The 18,154-nt window shown below is 43.5% G+C and overlaps 2 protein-coding genes and 1 pseudogene across 2 annotated transcripts; 2 read left to right on the plus strand and 1 right to left on the minus strand.

The window, feature by feature from the left end:
* LOC127786169 (uncharacterized) lies at window positions 1-7,252 on the minus strand (annotated as a pseudogene).
* A 4,349-nt stretch (window positions 7,253-11,601) lies between these two features.
* On the plus strand, window positions 11,602-13,242 carry LOC127772811 (receptor-like protein 19). Its single transcript, XM_052298791.1, has one exon. The coding sequence runs from the start codon at window positions 11,608-11,610 to the stop codon at window positions 12,982-12,984; it is 1,377 nt and encodes a 458-aa protein (XP_052154751.1). The 5' UTR covers window positions 11,602-11,607; the 3' UTR covers window positions 12,985-13,242.
* Window positions 13,243-13,918: 676 nt separating this feature from the next.
* On the plus strand, window positions 13,919-18,116 carry LOC127772819 (receptor like protein 28-like). Its single transcript, XM_052298803.1, has 2 exons — window positions 13,919-15,114; window positions 17,641-18,116. Exons 1-2 carry the CDS (start codon window positions 14,017-14,019, stop codon window positions 17,800-17,802), a joined length of 1,260 nt encoding a protein of 419 aa, XP_052154763.1. The 5' UTR covers window positions 13,919-14,016; the 3' UTR covers window positions 17,803-18,116.
* Window positions 18,117-18,154: the final 38 nt, after the last annotated feature.

The raw sequence follows: 18,154 nt of genomic DNA on the forward strand, positions 1-18,154 counted from the left end.
TTAGTAGCCATGGTCGGCCCACCGCTTGCCCTCGTCATGGAGCAGCGCACCCTCAATGCTAGAGTAGTTGATGTTTGTGGGGTTGTTGCATTCGAAGTCTGCCGACGCCCGAAGCCGCACATAGCACGCCTTACGCGGGCACCCATGTAGAAGTCGGAGACTTGGGTCTCACCGAGCTCCGCGAGAAAGTAGCCATTATCATTGGCGACTGCCCAACGGCACCTCACCATGACACGATTCTGGGCGTCGTGGCATATGACGGACACCTCTGCCTTAGGCAGCGGCTTCGCAGGGCCGGCCCTGGGGCAGTGTGGGCAGTGCGACCGCACTGAGCCTCCAAAAATTAGGGGCCTCCAAAATATGTATACTATGGTACCAAGCCTGATAGACTACTTTGTGCATTGAGAAGATAATGCTAGATGAGATTGTTACTGACACTATCATCACTGATTTTGCATCTAGAACTGTTAGAAGAAATTGTTTTAAATGATCTAGAGATATTTCTTTTTGGTATTTTAAACTTATTAGTGTGAACTTCGTTAATGACAATGGGTTTTTAAATATTATCTTTGTATTTTTATGGTGAATGGGGGTCTTCATTTTTTTTTCCGCACTGGGCCACCAAAAAGTCAGGGCCGGCCCTGTGGCTTCGCGCCTTCGAGGCTATGTGTTCCTTTGCGTGCAGCTCTGGCAGTACACCGTACCCTCCACCCTCACCAGCAGCTTGTCACTATGGGCCGGCGGAGTGTACTGCTGCTGCGGCTGCGGGGGCGGCGATGGCGATGGCGTGGTGTAGCCATTGTTTGCAGTGGCGCCGGCGGCCAGGAGGGACACGAACACGAGGATCGCGAGAGGAGCTAGCTTGCTGTGTGCTCCCTGCTCGACTGATGAGATGTTTTGTTTTGAAGCTTTGGCTGTGTTGAACGTAGAGAGGCGTGTGGGTTATATACTGCATGCCATGGACTAAACGTGCTGACATGTAGATGGAAATTAAGCTTGATTTCGGATTAAGATCACATTTTATTTTTTGTTATTCGATTATGCCAATATATAATGTGTTGGCAACTTTTTGTGACCAGTCGACAAGCATGATCGCAACACCTAAACGCCTTGCGGTGATATGGAGTCGCCAACCACCTCGATCTAGCCAAAGGGCCAAATCAAGATGGGTTTTGCAAAAAGAAAAGTTAAACCGGCTAGCGGAGCCGATTTAGAGATCAAAATCAGCCTCTAGGCCGATTTAGAGATCAAAATCAGCCTATATGAGGATAACTACCCGTCTTGTAGGCAAAACGGAAGGTTTTCAGGACAAACCTACAAAGAGGTGTCGCACTCTCGCAGCGGCGGCGGACGGTTTACGGCGCAAACCGACAAAGATGGACTAAACTAGGGTAAAATAGAAAACATAGTAAAAGAACGATTCAAGTAGATTGTATTCGGGGGTTTTACAATGAACCGGCCTTGTCCCTTATATAGGGGTTGGTCTTGCCCTCTACAGGCCCTCCTCCACGTCCAACTCGGCTTATCCATTAGCCTGAGCGTAGCAAAGAGAAGAACTCAACAACTTAATATCATAAGATTCGGCAAAACTTCTCATTTCCTTGGACATAAAAGAAGCTATTTTAACGTTTGAGAAATACCGAATCTATGAACAATATGCTTCAAAATAAAGTTAATTACCTCCGTACAAGTAATATTCTCGAGCGGCACGGCTTCGGCCCACTTAGTGAAGTAATCCATCGCAACTAGCACGATCCAATGCCCTTTTGATGACGAAGGATAAATTTGACCAATGAAATCCAAAGCCCAACCTCGGAACGGCCATGGTTTGATGATAGGATTCAATATAGTGACATGCGCCAAATGAACATTGCCGATCCGTTGACAAGCTTCACTCCCTCTATAACATTTGAAACAATCATCAATTATTTTCGGCCAATGAAACCCTACTCTCTTAAGCAACCAATTTATCTTACGGGTCGATTGATGAATTTCACGAATCCCTTCATGTACTACTCTCCTAGCAACTTTAGATTGATCATTATCTAAGTAATACTCCATCTATTTTTCGGCGATATAATATTTGAACACTTGCCACCGAATCTTTCGATCAACCTTAAGTGTAGGATCTTTCAAATATCTAATCAAAGGAATTCTCCAAGCTATTTCTAACTCATGGGCACAAATGTCCGAATTCACAATTAATTCGGCCTTTTAATCAATTGTAACATGCCCCCCAGCTCTCTACCCGAGATCAGTCAGACCGGCCGTGCAATGTCGGTCAGACCGCCCTGTCTACCCGGTCAGACCGGCCATGCAGAGCCAGTCAGACCGCCGGTATCAGCAGTCTGACCGGCCGTGCAATGCCGGTCAGATCGCCCCTGGTCTATGACTTTGCCAATTTCGTCCAAACCTTTGAAATCAAGCATCGGCCTTTAGTATATAATTTTCCTTCACATAATAGCCAGATGCTTGGTGTATCAAATTATTGGACCAAACTTTCTTCTTCCTAGACATATGAAAAATTATGACATCCAACTAATAGGTCTAGAATTCAAGTGGCTTTTGAGACAATAATCATCATGGCATCAAAACACTTAGCCAATTGAAGTATGATCAATAATGAATCACCAAAGTCATATGTGTCACATGCATAGATTCCAATAAACTAAAAATGTAAGTAATCGGCTTGAGCATGTATGCAAAATATTAATAATGCCAATGTTCCTAAATACAATAACTCTAGAACAAATCATTCCATTGACCATCGATATTAGCCGAATTACTAATAAGCATGGTGCAATAAATATGAAATCTATATCTTATATGGTGATCCATAAAAACACATATGATTTGGCTTTAAATAAATATCAAAGAGTCATGAGCCAAATCATACTTCAAACAAATTATATGTCAACCTACCAATTCTACTACCTAGAACTGGCATTTACAACATGTATGTATAATATCAATTTGATAAGAAAAAACACACATGTGCTAGATAGCAAGCAATGTTCTAATAACATGGCCTAGGCATATAATATAATGGTAAACACAATAAACTCATACCTTGCCTTAGCATCCAACAAACGGCGGCTCAAAGATGTGATGTCGTATCCATTGCCGTTCATCTTCTCTTGGTTCCCTCATGAGCATATTAATGTCTTACCCCCCAAACAAAATCGGCTTTCTTGACTGCACGATTTCGAAGGCAAAATGAACATCGCACCAACATCCATAGCATCATGTGAAGGAGACTTATCTCTAATGACCGATGATTCTTCTCTCATCAAATTAGATTCATCTCTACTACGGGAAATCACCGGTCTCTTAACTTTTACCTCTTTGGATCTCCACACTTGCCTAGGTGCTTTTCGAGGCTCTAAATTATTACATGTTTTGTTCTCTACATCTTCGGCCTCCTTTTCTTTTTGACCTATGGCTCGAAGACGTTGTAGCCTCCTCTTTTGAGAGCGAGATAAGCCAGAAGGTATCCACTTCGGCTGTGGTTGTTTTCCAGGAGCTAAACAATAATTCTTAATATTTTTGGTCGAAGTGGAAGCTCCTATGTTGCTCTCAATTTTCCCATTCTTCTCCAATGCCCCCGATTCAGACCGGCCTCTGAGCCCGGTCAGACCGGCCACAAGCCGTCGGTCAGACCAGCTAGGAGGGTCGGTCAGACCGGCCGTAGTCTGGCGGTTAGACCGGCCAGCTAGGGCTGTCAAAAAAGCTCGAGGCTCGCGAGCAGCTCGAGCTTGGCTCGTCCTAGGCTCGATTCGAGCTCGGTTCGAGCTCCAAACGAGCCGAACCCGAGCCTGAGCAAAAGCTCGCGAGCTTTATCGAGCCGAGCTCGAGCTTCTACCGAGCCTGGACGAGCTTGACCGTGTATAGTTTATATTGCATGTTCACCTTATTAATATAATAAACTAATCGATAAATATATATATTAGTATCTATTTACACAATAAATTAGCATGTGTTAGCACAATATATTTATTTTAATCATTTTCTACTCTTTTATTAGTGTGATTAACTAGAAAATAATTATACTTATCAAGATATTATAATTAATACATATATTATACTACTTATGACCGAGCTCGGTAGCCGAGCTCGAGCTCGAACAAGCTCGAGCCGAGCTTGCCTAAAAGCTCGAAGGTGCAGTAGGCTCGAGCTCGGCTCGAGCTTGTGTCGAGCTCGAGCTTGGGCAGACGAGCTCGCTCGAGCTCGGCTCGTTGACAGCCCTACGGCCAGCTGGCTCGGTCAGACCGCCGATGTCAACAGCAACGGCATCGGCTTCAGTCTTCTCCGCTTGTATAGTTTCCAACGCATCTCCAGTAGGTACATGAACATCTTGAGACTCCTCATTGATAACGACCTTCGGAGCTTTGGCTTCTTTACTCACCCACACCTTCTTCACCTTTTTCACCTTTGATCTACCGGACCGATTCTTTTGTGGGAAACGGTCTTGTCTTGAATTAGATGAATGATTCGGTACTGACCTAGGTGATTCCTTCCACTCTTGATAATACGGCGTAGGTGATTGAGGCATCCATGGCATATAATACATAAAAGGATAACCATATAGTGACATTGGATATGGATACTATGGCATCACAATCGGAGGTTTGTATGGAATTGGTATAGTTGATGGCTCCGATTGCTTCGGTGTTTGACCAAATCTTTTTCTACGAAATGATCTTGGTCTTTTTGAATCACTAGTTTGATTATCAAATCGTTGACCGGCTAATCCTTTATTGTACTTAGCCATAAGCATCTCAAAAGTGAGCTTCGGCTTTTTGGTCCTTTCGAAACTAGATTATTCATCCTTTGCAACTTTATGATCTTCGGCTTTCGCATCTTTTATCCAATTCTTGGGCCGAGGATCCCCAATAATAACACTTTTCCCTTTCTTTTTGTCAACATCAATAGAACTAATAGGGAGAGGATCACTAACAATTCCGGTCTTAGGCATAGATGTAACCGAAATAGTTTCACAAGTGACCGATGAAGTTTCAATCGGTCTTTGCTCCATCAAGCTTGCATCTTTAAAATAATCATGAAACTCATGCTCCATTTGTGACCATGTAGAAATTGAACTAGGAGCAATCAAACTATACCATGTAGATGCAAAGTTTGACAAAGAAAGAGGAAACAACTTTAACTTAAGCAAATCATCGCTACCGGCCTTACCACATTGATCAATAAAGCGGCCGATATGCTCCATTGTAGTCATAGCATTCTCACCTGTGAATTTCGTGAAGTTGGGCACCTCAAATCCTTGCGGGTATGGGACCGAATCTACATATTCAGGATACTGCCTTTGATATGTATGCATAACTACTTTGGATTCTATTGCACCACTATCCCGCAAGACATTGTCATCATTTTTTCCAACATCCACATAACCGATTTGTGATTCGGTCTTAGGTGACAATGCTATTTCACTTTCGCTTGTGATACAATCCGAACCGTCACTTAGTTTGGCTATATTTTCAATCATGTTATTCTCTAAGCTAGCAACACAATCCGAACCATTATTTGGTTCGACTATTCCATCATTGTCTAAAATAGTAACACAATCCAAACCAACACTTGGTTCGGCTATATTAGTTATTGCGTTATCATCCAAACTAGTAAGACAATCCGAATCAACATTTGGTTCGGCTATACTTGTTACGGCATCATTGCACAAATTATTACCACAATCCGAACCATTGCTTGGTTCGGCTATACATGATATTGCACCATCATCTAAACTAGCATGTAAGCTATTGTCATCCACTCGGCTTTCCTGAGCCAGAGCTTCATTCAACACATGATCAACATCAAGAAATATCTGGCCACTCAATCTCTCTTTAATAGAATCAGGCAATCCATCATATGCAATGTTGGCCAAATCTTTGTCAGTTATTCTCAAACTAAAACATCGACTTTTAATATCTCTAAACCTTTCAATATAATCAACGACAGATTCATTGTATTCTTTCCTAACCGATGTTAAATCAGACAACCTAAGCTCAGTTTTATCAGTGCAAAAGTGATCATGAAATTTTTGTTCTAATTGAACCCAAGTATAAATAGAATTTGCCGGTAAAGAAGTAAACCATGTAAAAGCAGTACCGGACAAAGATAAAGAAAACAAGCGTAATTTAAAAGTATCAATATTAGCCTCACCACATTGCGCCAAAAATTGGCCTACATGCTCCCATGTGGTCTTACCATCCTCACCACTAAATTTGGCAAATTCGGGAACTCTATAATTTCTAGGAAACGGCACATTATCATAATAATCAGGATATGGCTTTTTGTAAGCTCTAGCACGATTCCTAGTTTCGATCCCAAATCTATTCCTCATAATATCACTAATCACATCCTCCATGTTATTAGGCCCTTGTGGATTTGGTGGTGGGTTTGGTAACCTAATAGGTTGGGTTTGTGGCGCAATATGATTATATTGGTCTTGCCTAGTATCGGGAGGATATCCCCTAGAAACATCATTATAGGCATTAGGAATATGTGGGGGAACTTGAGGATTAGTGGTGGCAGTAGATACAGGAGGATCAAATGTTCTAAAGTGGTACAAATAACTAGCATTAGTCATTGGATCTATACCCTGTATCGGGACAATTGCGCCGGTCTAACTGGCCCAGAGCCCGGTCTGACCGGCGTCATGTTGCACGGTCAGACCGGCTGCCTAAGAGCCGGTCTGACCGGTGGGATAATACCCGGTGTGACCGGCCATCTGGCCGGTCGGACCGACGGTTGTGTCACGGTCTGACCGGCCGTCAGGCCCGGTCAGACCGGCCGTGAATGTCGTCCCGTCGGTTTTAGACCCCATTGGATCTATAGGAGATTGATCAACAGTGGTATAGGCTTTATCTTTTAATGTATAATCATCCATAAAAGCACCTAACCTACTCATTAAAAACCCATCAACCTTCTCCTTAAACATCACATCTAATCTATCATTAAAATTAGCCATAGATGAATCTATTGTAGATGCAATTTGTTGGTTAATAGATTGCGATACCTCGTCATTACTTACCACGTCGGGAGCGAGCTTGGGACGTGGCCCGGGCTTGATGATCACACCTTGACGAGTCCTAGTAGTTAATCTGATCAACGTCTCCCGTGTGAGCTCGTTGATGTACTCCTCCACAACTTTACGATCCTCTCCTTCGAAGTCATCTAATGTGAGCGGTATCACATGAGATGGCTCCACCTCCGTCTTGGATGATGGCTTTGTCATGGCGAAGTCGAAGTCGAGTTGACGATGAACGGATCTCTTCCCCAGCGGAGTCGCCAAAAATCGTGTTGGCAACTTTTTGTGACCAGTCGACAAGCATGATCGCAACACCTAAACGCCTTGCGGTGATATGGAGTCGCCAACCACCTCGATCTAGCCAAAGGGCCAAATCAAGATGGGTTTTGCAAAAAGAAAAGCTAAACCGGCTAGCGGAGCCGATTTAGAGATCAAAATCAGCCTCTAGGCCGATTTAGATCGATATGAGGATAACTACCCGTCTCGTGGGCAAAACGGAAGGTTTTCAGGACAAACCTACAAAGAGGTGTTGCACTCTCGCAGCGGCGGCGGACGGTTTACGGCGCAAACCGACAAAGATGGACTAAACTAGGGTAAAATAGAAAACATAGTAAAAGAACAATTCAAGTAGATTGTATTCGGGGGTTTTACAATGAACCGGCCTTGTCCCTTATATAGGGGTTGGTCTTGCCCTCTACAGGCCCTCCTCCACGTCCAACTCGGGATATAAACTAATGGAAACACGAAACATGCCTTCCCGAGCAAGGAAAACCGAGGCCCGACGAAAACAGAGTCGGACTCGGACCCTGACGGTCTGACCGCCCACATACCTGCGGCCAGACCGGCCCTACTAGCCGGTCAGACCGCCCATATACCTGCGGTCTAACCGGCCCTGTGAAGGAAACCCGGTACTTTCCAAACTTTGGCAATTTTCCTCTATTTCGTCCATAGGTGCTAAATTTGGGTGTAAACATAATGATTAGCCCGGCGAAAGAAATGATAACATGTAATCATTGATCTGTTAGGCACTTTGAATAGAAGAAATCGCATGCTATCATGATCTGCCTGATGATTAGTTAAGAATTTGGTAGACGATAAAGAATATTCAGGATGAAGATATGCAGATTTGTCAGAACGTGCAGCCCGTGTCTGTCCTTAACGGCACTGAAATACCAGGTTCTCCACAGGCAAATGATTTTTGCCGATAGAGCTACATTATTTATGTTAGTACTCTGAAAAGGAGTACTTCCTCCGTCAAAAAAAAAAACCAATCCTGAATTTGAATTTGGATAGGTTTTTTTGGACGGATGGAGTAGGCATCTTATTTGCTATGTAAAATATACGGTTCTAGTATTAGAGTACCATGGCGTCTTTTTTCTTTTTCTTTGGGTTTGAAACTGACTGAAAGGAAATGAGGTGCATTTCTTTGTAGAAACAAGAGCTTTAAAGCTAAATTACTAGATCCAAAGCAGGTCTGCATTTTACATGCGGCGTGCGGATCGATCTAGCCGACACGGCATGGTGCACGGCGTTATCGTCGTTGTCGCTGTGTGGCTGTTGCATCTGTTGGCAAGGAATCCAGGGCCACCGGATCTAGCAACCCCGACCTCCCTGCACAGTGGATCCAGGTGGTTGGAGGTGAAGACGCAAGCCACTTCCGCTACTGCTCTCTTCTTTCATCTTCTTCTCACTTTGCACTGCCCCTATTGGCATTCTGTTAGGGCCTAGGGGTGGACAAAATAGATTAGAATCGAACTGAACTATTCTAAGACAAAAATGGAAAACACACGCTGCTAAATCTGAGTAACCAAATTTAGTTGGTCAATTTGGTAAGTAAGCTCAGTTAACCAAAATACCCTAAAAAGCAAAAGTCCAGAAAAAGGCCCAACAAACAACCCACCGAGCGAACAACAAAAATACTCAGTTTTCTCTCTATTCCCTAAGTACCCTTCTCCACTCCATCCCAGTCATCACCCGTCACGACAGCATCGAGCCATTGATGGTATCGACAACACCACGCCACATCATCCTGCCACGTCACTATGTCGTTCCCTACATTATCCTGCTGTGTCATCCCACCACTCTTCCATAGTTTCATGCTCTATGTCATGCTGCTCTACTTCTATGCAGGGTTCAATCTTTCGTTGCTGGTATTTGTAACGAGAGGTGCCGATGTGGAGAAATTTTCTAATTTCGAAATTTTGAACAAAATTTAGTTAAATTTGAACAAATATTACCAAAAAAGCAAAAAATTAAAAATTAAAAATTTCGGCCAAAATACTATCATATCGGAGGGGTCCGAAATGACCGAAATTTCGAAAATTTCAGTACGAAGTTTCTAACCCTGCTTCTATGTGTGGCAGCGCCTCCTCAAGTGGAGATCTGGCGGCACCCGCAAGATAGAGATCTCTAGTGGTAGGAGTCCTGACAAAGAAGGGCACGGGTGTGCGCAAAAAGGCAACGGAGAGAAACATGCGAACGCGAGTGATAGGTAGATGACTTCTTTTTCCTGATTTTTATGATTACTATGATCCTTTCGACTAAAATTATTGATTATTGTCAGTCATGATATTGACCGAGGCTGCATTCATCAGGTACCCCGGTATCAGGTTTGGTACCTCGGTATCAAGTTTGGTACTATCGGTATCGGATCTGGTACCCCGGTACTAGTCGGATATCTATTGATACTCAGGTTTGGTACCAATTAGTATAAGGTCTGGTACCCCGGTATCAGGTTTGGTACCTTGGTATCAGGTCTAGTACTATTGATATCAGATCTGGTACCCTGGTACTAGATCGGATATCTATTTTTCTCGGACCTGGTATCAGTAGGTATTAGACTTAGTACTTTGGCATCAGTAGGTATCAAACTTGATACCTCGGTACCTAATATGATATCTAGATTTCGTGCTGATGTCAGCATGATATCATCATATAAATTATTGGGTGGTTTATTGGGAGGAATCCGTAGATACGTGAGGGTATGGTTAAAAAGAGCTTAGGGGTATTTAATTTGTTGGATCCATTAAAAGCTATCACGTTCTCACGGGATCCCGTGCTGTAGTTGTCCGATAATCAGCAACAAGGTCCAATGTAGTGGAAGCTTGAGGCATAGAAGCATTTATCTAACAATCTAATATGTCACATGTATACTTTTTTTTCCAAAATATAACAATTTTTAGCATTGAAAAATTATTCAAAATATAATAATTTCTCTATCTAAATTATCTTTTTAATCTCACAACCTTTCACTATTCAAGTTCTTCATCTAGGTTCTTTTTACGACCAATCACAGCTTTCCTAAAAACTAGAGGTAGTAGTATTTGTTAGGACAAGCAAATGACGAAAGGTAACTGACCATCTTGAACCGTCTTCATCTCATTTAGCTTAGCGTACATGGCAGGACACGTCCTCGAATCTTTTCTGCTTCTTCGTCAGGTCAACAAGAGCCACAGAGAAGATTCTCCTTTTTCCTTGACCCTGATAAATTGATAATGCGGTTTAAACTTTCTATGCCATTGCACTCCCTCTGTCCCAAAATGATCGACCAACGAATTTCAACAAAGACATGTCCAGATCTATTAACGTAGGACGGATCATATCTCATCTAAGTTAAGTTATTTTGGGACAGAGGGAGTACATCTCAAGTGTAAACAATCCAATTATGGTTGTGTTTGGATCCAAACTTCCAACTTTTTTTATCACATCAACCTGTCATACATACACAACTTTTCAGTCACATCGTACCAATTTCAACCGAAACTTCCAACTTTGGAAAGAACTAAACACAGCCTATGATTATTAGCTACTTCTTCCGTCCCAAAATAAATGCAACTATGAGTTTCCGTGTCCAACTTTAATCGTCCGTCTTATTTGATTTTTTTTTTGAAAAACTAAAAAACATAAGTCAATTCATGTTTTATAATCTAATAGCAATAAAAATATTAATTATAAAAAATTTTAAATAAGACAAACGATCAAAATTAAATACGAAAACTCATGATTGTGCTTATTTTTGGGAGAGACTCGTGGTTGTGCATTTTGGGAGGGAGGTATTAAGTCCGTTTCGTTCCAGATATTCAAACAGTCTGGACGCAATAAAGCCATTCAACGGCCGCCACAGTACATGGGTTGAACGTTAAGCTTACGCTACCACACAGCGACACGGGCTCAGATTTCATTTTCTAAAGACTAGCCATGCAGTCATCGACAACGACAGGACTAAAACAGAGGCGTCATGTCACAACAGAAAAATTCACATGCAAGGATCAACGGTGTCGTTGGTTTTTCTTCTTGACTTTGAATGAATGAGCTTATCTTGACTTTACCCGCCATTCCCACAGAGACGGAGTGAACTCCACGTCCATTGATGGTTTGCTTTACCAGATTGTAGGAAGCAAGATGTTCTGTAATCTCACTAGACAACATAGATTGCACAGAAACAGGCCTGGATGACAAGGGATGTCAAGTTTTCACACGAGGAGGAATGAAATTCACGATATATATATGCATGGTCAGGAGCCAGGAGGTCTCAGTAAGCAAGCACCAAGTGAACTCGCAAGATGAACTACACGCATAGATGCCTCCACAGCCACAAACTCCCTCTTCTCATCCTCCTCATTGCCATCGTCGTCATACTCATACAGCCATACTCCATCCATGCTGCTGCCAACAGCAGCAACACCACCATCAGATGCCTGACATCTCAGTCATCCGCCCTCCTCCAGCTGAAGAGCTCCTTCCACGACGCGAGCAGCCTCTCGTCCTGGCAACCGGACACCGACTGCTGCCGATGGGAGGGCGTCACCTGCCGCATGGCTTCTGGGCATGTCGTTGTGCTGGACCTCAGTGATGGTTATCTTCAGAGCAATGGGCTGCACCCTGCACTGTTCAACCTCACCTTGCTCACAAACCTCGCCCTCAGTGGCAATGACTTCATGGGAGCACAACTCCCAGATTCTGGGTTTGAGCGGCTTTCGAAACTTGTCAGCCTTGACCTCTCTGCGACCAACTTTGCTGGCCAGATCCCCATTGGCATTGGAAATCTGAGCAGCATGCTTGCTCTTGACTTGTCTAACAACCCCAATTTGTACCTCTCGGAGCCAAGTTTTCAGACCTTCATAGCGAACCTGAGCAATCTGAGAGAGCTCTACCTTGATGAGATGGACCTCTCTAGCAGCGGGTCAACTTGGTCAAGCGATCTAGCAGCGTCTGCTCCACAGATTCAGATACTTAGCTTCATGTCATGTGGCTTGTCTGGTTTCATTGATCCCTCCTTCTCACGACTCCGTTCACTGACAATGATCAACCTCAGGCTCAATGTCATCAGTGGCATGGTTCCTGAGTTCTTTGCCAACCTCTCTTTCTTAACGATTCTGGAGCTATCTGGCAATGCTTTTGAGGGTCAATTCCCCACAAAGATCTTCCAACTAAAAAGGCTGCAGTTTATTGATTTATACTGGAACGATAAGCTCTGTGTGCAGTTGCCAGAATTCCTACCTGGTAGTCGTCTGGAAGTGTTGGATCTCATATTGACCAACCGTTCCAACGCCATACCAGCATCAGTGGTCAATCTCAAGTATCTAAAGCATTTGGGCCTTACAACGGTAGAGGCTTCAATGAATTCTGATATCCTTTTGATCAGAGAACTCCACTGGCTGGAAGTTCTCCGGCTCTATGGAGGATCAGGACAAGGGAAGCTGGTGTCGTTCTCTTGGATAGGCAGCCTTAAACATTTGACATACCTGGAGCTTGGCAATTACAACTTCTCTGGATTGATGCCCTCTTCGATTATCAATCTTACAAATCTGACAAGTTTAACGCTCTACAATTGCAGCATGTCTGGGCCCATACCTTCTTGGATTGGGAACTTGATCCAACTCAATAATTTGAACTTCAGAAGCAACAACCTCAACGGTGAGATCCCTACAAGAATTTGAAATCTCAATCATAGCTCAACAGTTTCTAATGGTACAGTAGTACAGTGCAGGTGGTAATACTGAATAGAACCTACTCCTTACTTTAAAAGGTTATTGATGTTTTAGTATTTTGCCGCATTGACTAGGAAATGCCCTAGATCACAAGTAACTTAAAAATTAGCTGCTACTCCAGTGAGTCCAGTCCATTTGCACTGCTACTTTTATTTATATTTATAAGAGAGCCTACAAATTATAGCTTGTTGACTATAACTAGATGTGTATGCAGGAACAATTCCAAAGTCCATCTTCGCACTTCCTGCGTTGCAATCATTATATCTAGATTCTAATCAACTTTCTGGTCATTTAGAAGACATCCCTATTCCATCATCTTCATCTGTGTATGACATTGATTTAAGCAACAATTGGCTTCATGGCCCCATTCCCAAATCATTTTTCTGTCTTCCAAATCTTGAGTATCTCAATCTTGAGTCAAATCACTTGACCGGCATAGTGGAACTTAGACCTTTCTGGAGACTAAGAAGCCTTTATTTTCTGGGTTTCTCTAACAATAAGCTGTCGGTGATTGATGGAGAAGATTCTCCATCTCAATATCTCCCTAAGATTCAGCACCTAGGACTAGCATGTTGCAACCTCACAAAACTTCCAAGAATTCTGAGACATCTATATGACATTCTTGAGCTAGACCTTTCAAGTAATAAGATTGGTGGAGTTATACCAGGATGGATATGGGAGATTTGGAAGGACACCCTTGGATCATTGGACCTCTCGAACAATGCATTTACTAGCCTGGAGAACTCTCCCTCTCTTGTTACATTTACACATCTAAGCCATCTAAATCTCAGTTTCAATAGACTTCAAGGAGAAATACCCATACCAGCCATATCATTGCCTTATGGTGTAGTTGTATTGGATTACTCAAACAATTGGTTCTCTTCCATACTACGTACATTTGGTAGGTATCTTAACAAAGTAGCCTATATTAACTTGTCCAAAAACAAACTAAAAGGCTTTGTACCCATTTCCATTTGTAGTATGACGAAACTCCAATTCCTGTACTTATCTGATAACAACTTTAGTGGTTTCGTTCCATCTTGTCTGGTAGAAGGCAGAAGCTTAAGGGTACTGAATTTGAGGGGGAATAAATTCAACGGGATGTTGCCTAAGGGCATTAAAGAAGGATGTAAGCTTGAGACTATAGATTTGAACAGCAACCAAATTGAAGGGAGGCTGCCCAGAACACTATCAAACTGCAAAAGTCTGGAACTCCTCGATGTTAGTAACAATCACATCCTCGATCTGTTCCCTTTGTGGCTGGGGAATCTTCCCAAGCTTCGAGTTCTTGTACTGAGATCCAACAAATTATATGGCACAATTAAGGGTCTCCATAATAGTGATCTAACAAGGGATCACTTCTCAAGCTTGCAAATACTTGATTTAGCCAATAACACTCTATCTGGTCAGTTGCCCCCAAAATGGTTTGAGAAACTGAAATCAATGATGGCAAATGTCGATGATGGACAAGTTTTGGAGCACCAAACAAACTTTTCACAAGGATTTATCTATCGAGACATCATCACTATCACATACAAAGGGTTTGATATGACATTCAATAGAATGCTAACTACCTTTAAAGCAATTGATTTCTCAAATAACTCATTTGTTGGAGTTATTCCTGGAACGATAGGGAGTCTTGTTTCACTTCATGGACTTAACATGTCACATAATAATTTCACTGGAGCAATCCCGCAACAGCTTGGTAACTTGGCTCAGCTAGAGTCCTTGGATCTCTCTTGGAACCAGCTCTCAGGGGTAATACCACATGAGTTAACATTTCTAACTTCTCTTGCTTGGCTGAATCTTTCGAATAACAACTTGACTGGAAGAATACCACAGAGCAACCAGTTCTTGTCGTTTTCCAACAGTTCATTTGAAGGTAATTTGGGCCTCTGTGGAAGGCCACTATCCAAAGATTGTGATAGTTCTGGTTCAATAACTCCAAATACAGAAGCTTCTTCAGAAGACAGCAGTTTGTGGCAAGATAAAGTAGGGGTCATCCTATTGTTTGTCTTTGCTGGCTTGGGGTTTGTGGTTGGCTTTGTGCTGACAATCATATTTCAACTGGTTTGCCAGGTAAAAGGGGGAACCTACTGTATTTGTTAGAAATATCACTGAATCTACTTTGCTTTGGCTTTGGAAAATAGTGTAGTTATTACTTAAAAGCAGTTTGCCCCGTCACTGTGTGTCCTTACCTAAAATAATAGCGTGAACTTAGAAATGACCTTATTTCCCAGGTATCACTTATGAGTGCTATATAAAATGCTTGTTGAAATTAAGGTCTGGGTTTCTTGTAGATGTTACTTATTAAAAGAATATTATGGTTTTCTTAATTGGTAAATGAGTCCAACAAAGAATTAGAACTTATGAAAACAGTAAACTGTTACTGGGTACCAATCAGAGCAGCCAGTTAAATTTTGTAATGTCCAAACTACAACAATTTTTTTAAGAAATAGCACAATCTCCAAGTGAGCTCTCATACACCTTGCATACTGTTTTTCTACAGAGCAAACTAGTCAGCTAAACTTTTATAGTTTTATCTCACATCCACAGAAGCTATTAGTTTCCAGTTTCTTATTTTCCCTTTTTATGGCTTCATAGAAGAAATTAACACATTCTAAATATGATCCAGTGTTATGAATTCCATTTAATAAAAACAAAAGCCAAAAGTCCAAGCTGGGCTCGTCTAAGAACAATGCAAAATCAAAGCCGAAAATAGGCTGAAAAACAAAAGGATCTACCAAGCACCAAGTACTCCCTTTGTCCAAAGAAAAGGTGTATCTTGCCTTGTACATGACAATTGAGACATTGAAAATGACTAGAATAGCTACAATTATTATCTCTAGTGACTATATCTATTGCATTCATGAATGGAAAAGGTAAAGCTGGATGGTTACTAGGGGAATAATTGGAATATGAAATACATCCTATATCTTTGTGCATGGTCATTGGAAAGTATGCCTGATATTTTGGAGGAATGGTATAACTCTAAAAATATTGATTTAATTGTATGATCAATAAAAGAGCTATATGTCATATATGTCCGTGAAGTTCCTTATGATTTCTCAGAAAGATTGACAATGACCTAATAGAAGACAACATTTTCAGTATTAGAGATAAACTATTTTCTTATAGGCCAAATGCAGTGAGAATTGAAATAGACATGTGCGTGTTAGCATGTAGGCGATGATACCAACAGAAAGTGACCCCAAGAGTTCGTCATTGTAGGTGCTGAACAATCACATATGCAAGTAAACTGCCATTAGTCTCCTAATACCACGGCATCAAACATCCAGTAAGAGCTCGTTTTCGATAGATGCTAAGCACAATCAACAATGGAAGAGTATTCTAGGAATCCTAGACCCAAATACTGCACCGCATACACCAAATTTGGAAAATGAAACGCTTCAGGTGCTCTCACCTGTACATTGCAGCCGCTGAGAGGCGCATTTCCTCGAACACGTGGTGGTAGGAGAGGACGATGAGACCGATGGCAATAGGATGAACTGCGCGCATTTCCTTGGACATGTCCATGGCCATGGGGACCCCGTTAATTGCCGACTGCGACGATCTGGAACCTTGGATACCATCTCTCTCCCTCGTCGCCTCCTCAATCTCACCCCTCTACCACCACACGCCCCCATTCCGCCGAGTACTTCGAGTGGGATGAAGTGGAGTAGAAGGACGACGAGGAGTGGAAGTACTCCAGGGCGTGCAGGAGAGGGAGATCGCCCCGAGCTCGCCACGAGGATGGCCGGGAGAGACCCCGACCGCCTGCAGCCTCTACCGCCTCCAACCGCCGCTGCACATCTTCACTTTCTCTCAATTCGGAGGCGTCGCCGCCCGGCAAAGCAGCCGGAGGCGTACATGGCCGCCTCGCGTCTGGTCATCTGGTGTTGTAAACGGCGGCGCCGGCCGGGCAACATCCTGGCCTACGCCTCCCCGTCGAAGTAGTTTTTTTTTCAAGGGCTGTTGAGGCCCCAATTTCCATTGACAGAGATGAGATATAGTATCATGCGCGAGAAATCGGACATTCTGCCACTGCTAAAAAGGGTTTCGCTATAATACCATTCCATCGATTGGATTCGTTAAAATACCACCCTCAAGCTATACCAAGCATTTGTTTTGCCATATTCACCTTTTCACTCGATTTCCACCAATTTTCGCACCCAAGCTGACCAAAATACCCTTTGGGCTGCTTCTTCTAGCTCAGCCCTTCTCTCTCCTTGGCCACTCGTCGAGCTGAGGAAGTGGCCACGAGAGGCGAATGCGGCGGTCATGGTTGTGCCGCAGATGTTGTCATTGCAGCCACGACACGCGCAAGGTCACATAGTGGTGAGCCTGATGCAGCTACACAACAAGCGACCAACGGCAACGAGGCTAGCTTCGCCTCGACTTCGATGATGGCGTGTCGGAGCACGTGTCGATGACGACCTCCTTCGCGTCGTGTCTCCTCTCCGACGAGCTTGTCACGCATTTCGACCAGTACAAGAACGAGATGGCACATATGTTCCATCGTGTTGATTTGTTGCTTGCTGCTGGTGGTGCTCGGCGATGTGTTTCTGATGATGGTGGCGTTGCTTTGCTTGCTTGTTGTTGCAGATGGAGAGGCTCCGCCGTGCGCTTGGGGATGTGAGGCGGCGACACTACCGGCCGCTGCTCGGTGAGGCGGAGGCGGCGGGGGTGCGCCGGATGGGGGAAACGGAGACGGAGGCCTCGAGTGTGGCGCGGCGCGGCGCCGAGCTAGAGCAGTGTGAGTGCTAGCGCGACACAGCGGCTGAGCTCGATCTGGCGTCAGTGGTGCCCCGGCCGCGGCCTCCGTCTCCGGACTCTCAAAGAGGCGGTAGAGGTGGCAAAGGCGGGCGAGGGGCAGCGAAGCCGCCCTAGGCAGCAGCGGGGATCGAAGCACCACCGAATGCCGCGGCGGCGGCGCCAGAGCTGGAGAAGAAGGGCTAAGCTAGAAGAAGCAGCCCCGAATGGGTATTTTGGTCAACCCGGGTGCAAATATTGGTAGAAATGAAATGAAACGATGAATATGGCAAAATAAATGTTTGGTATCGTTTGGGGATGTCATTTTAATGAATCCAATCGACGGAATGGCATTATAGCGAAACCC

Source organism: Oryza glaberrima, chromosome 1 (genome assembly GCF_000147395.1).
Source record: "Oryza glaberrima chromosome 1, OglaRS2, whole genome shotgun sequence".
Lineage (NCBI taxonomy): Eukaryota > Viridiplantae > Streptophyta > Magnoliopsida > Poales > Poaceae > Oryza > Oryza glaberrima.

Coding starts and splice junctions, on each gene's coding strand:
- LOC127772811 (XM_052298791.1), top strand. CDS start 11,608: ATGAACTACACGCATAGATGCCTCCACAGCCACAAACTCCCTCTTCTC.
- LOC127772819 (XM_052298803.1), top strand. CDS start 14,017: ATGACGAAACTCCAATTCCTGTACTTATCTGATAACAACTTTAGTGGT. Junction 15,115..17,640: donor TATTTCAACTGGTTTGCCAG/GTAAAAGGGGGA, acceptor TTGTTGTTGCAG/ATGGAGAGGCTCCGCCGTGC.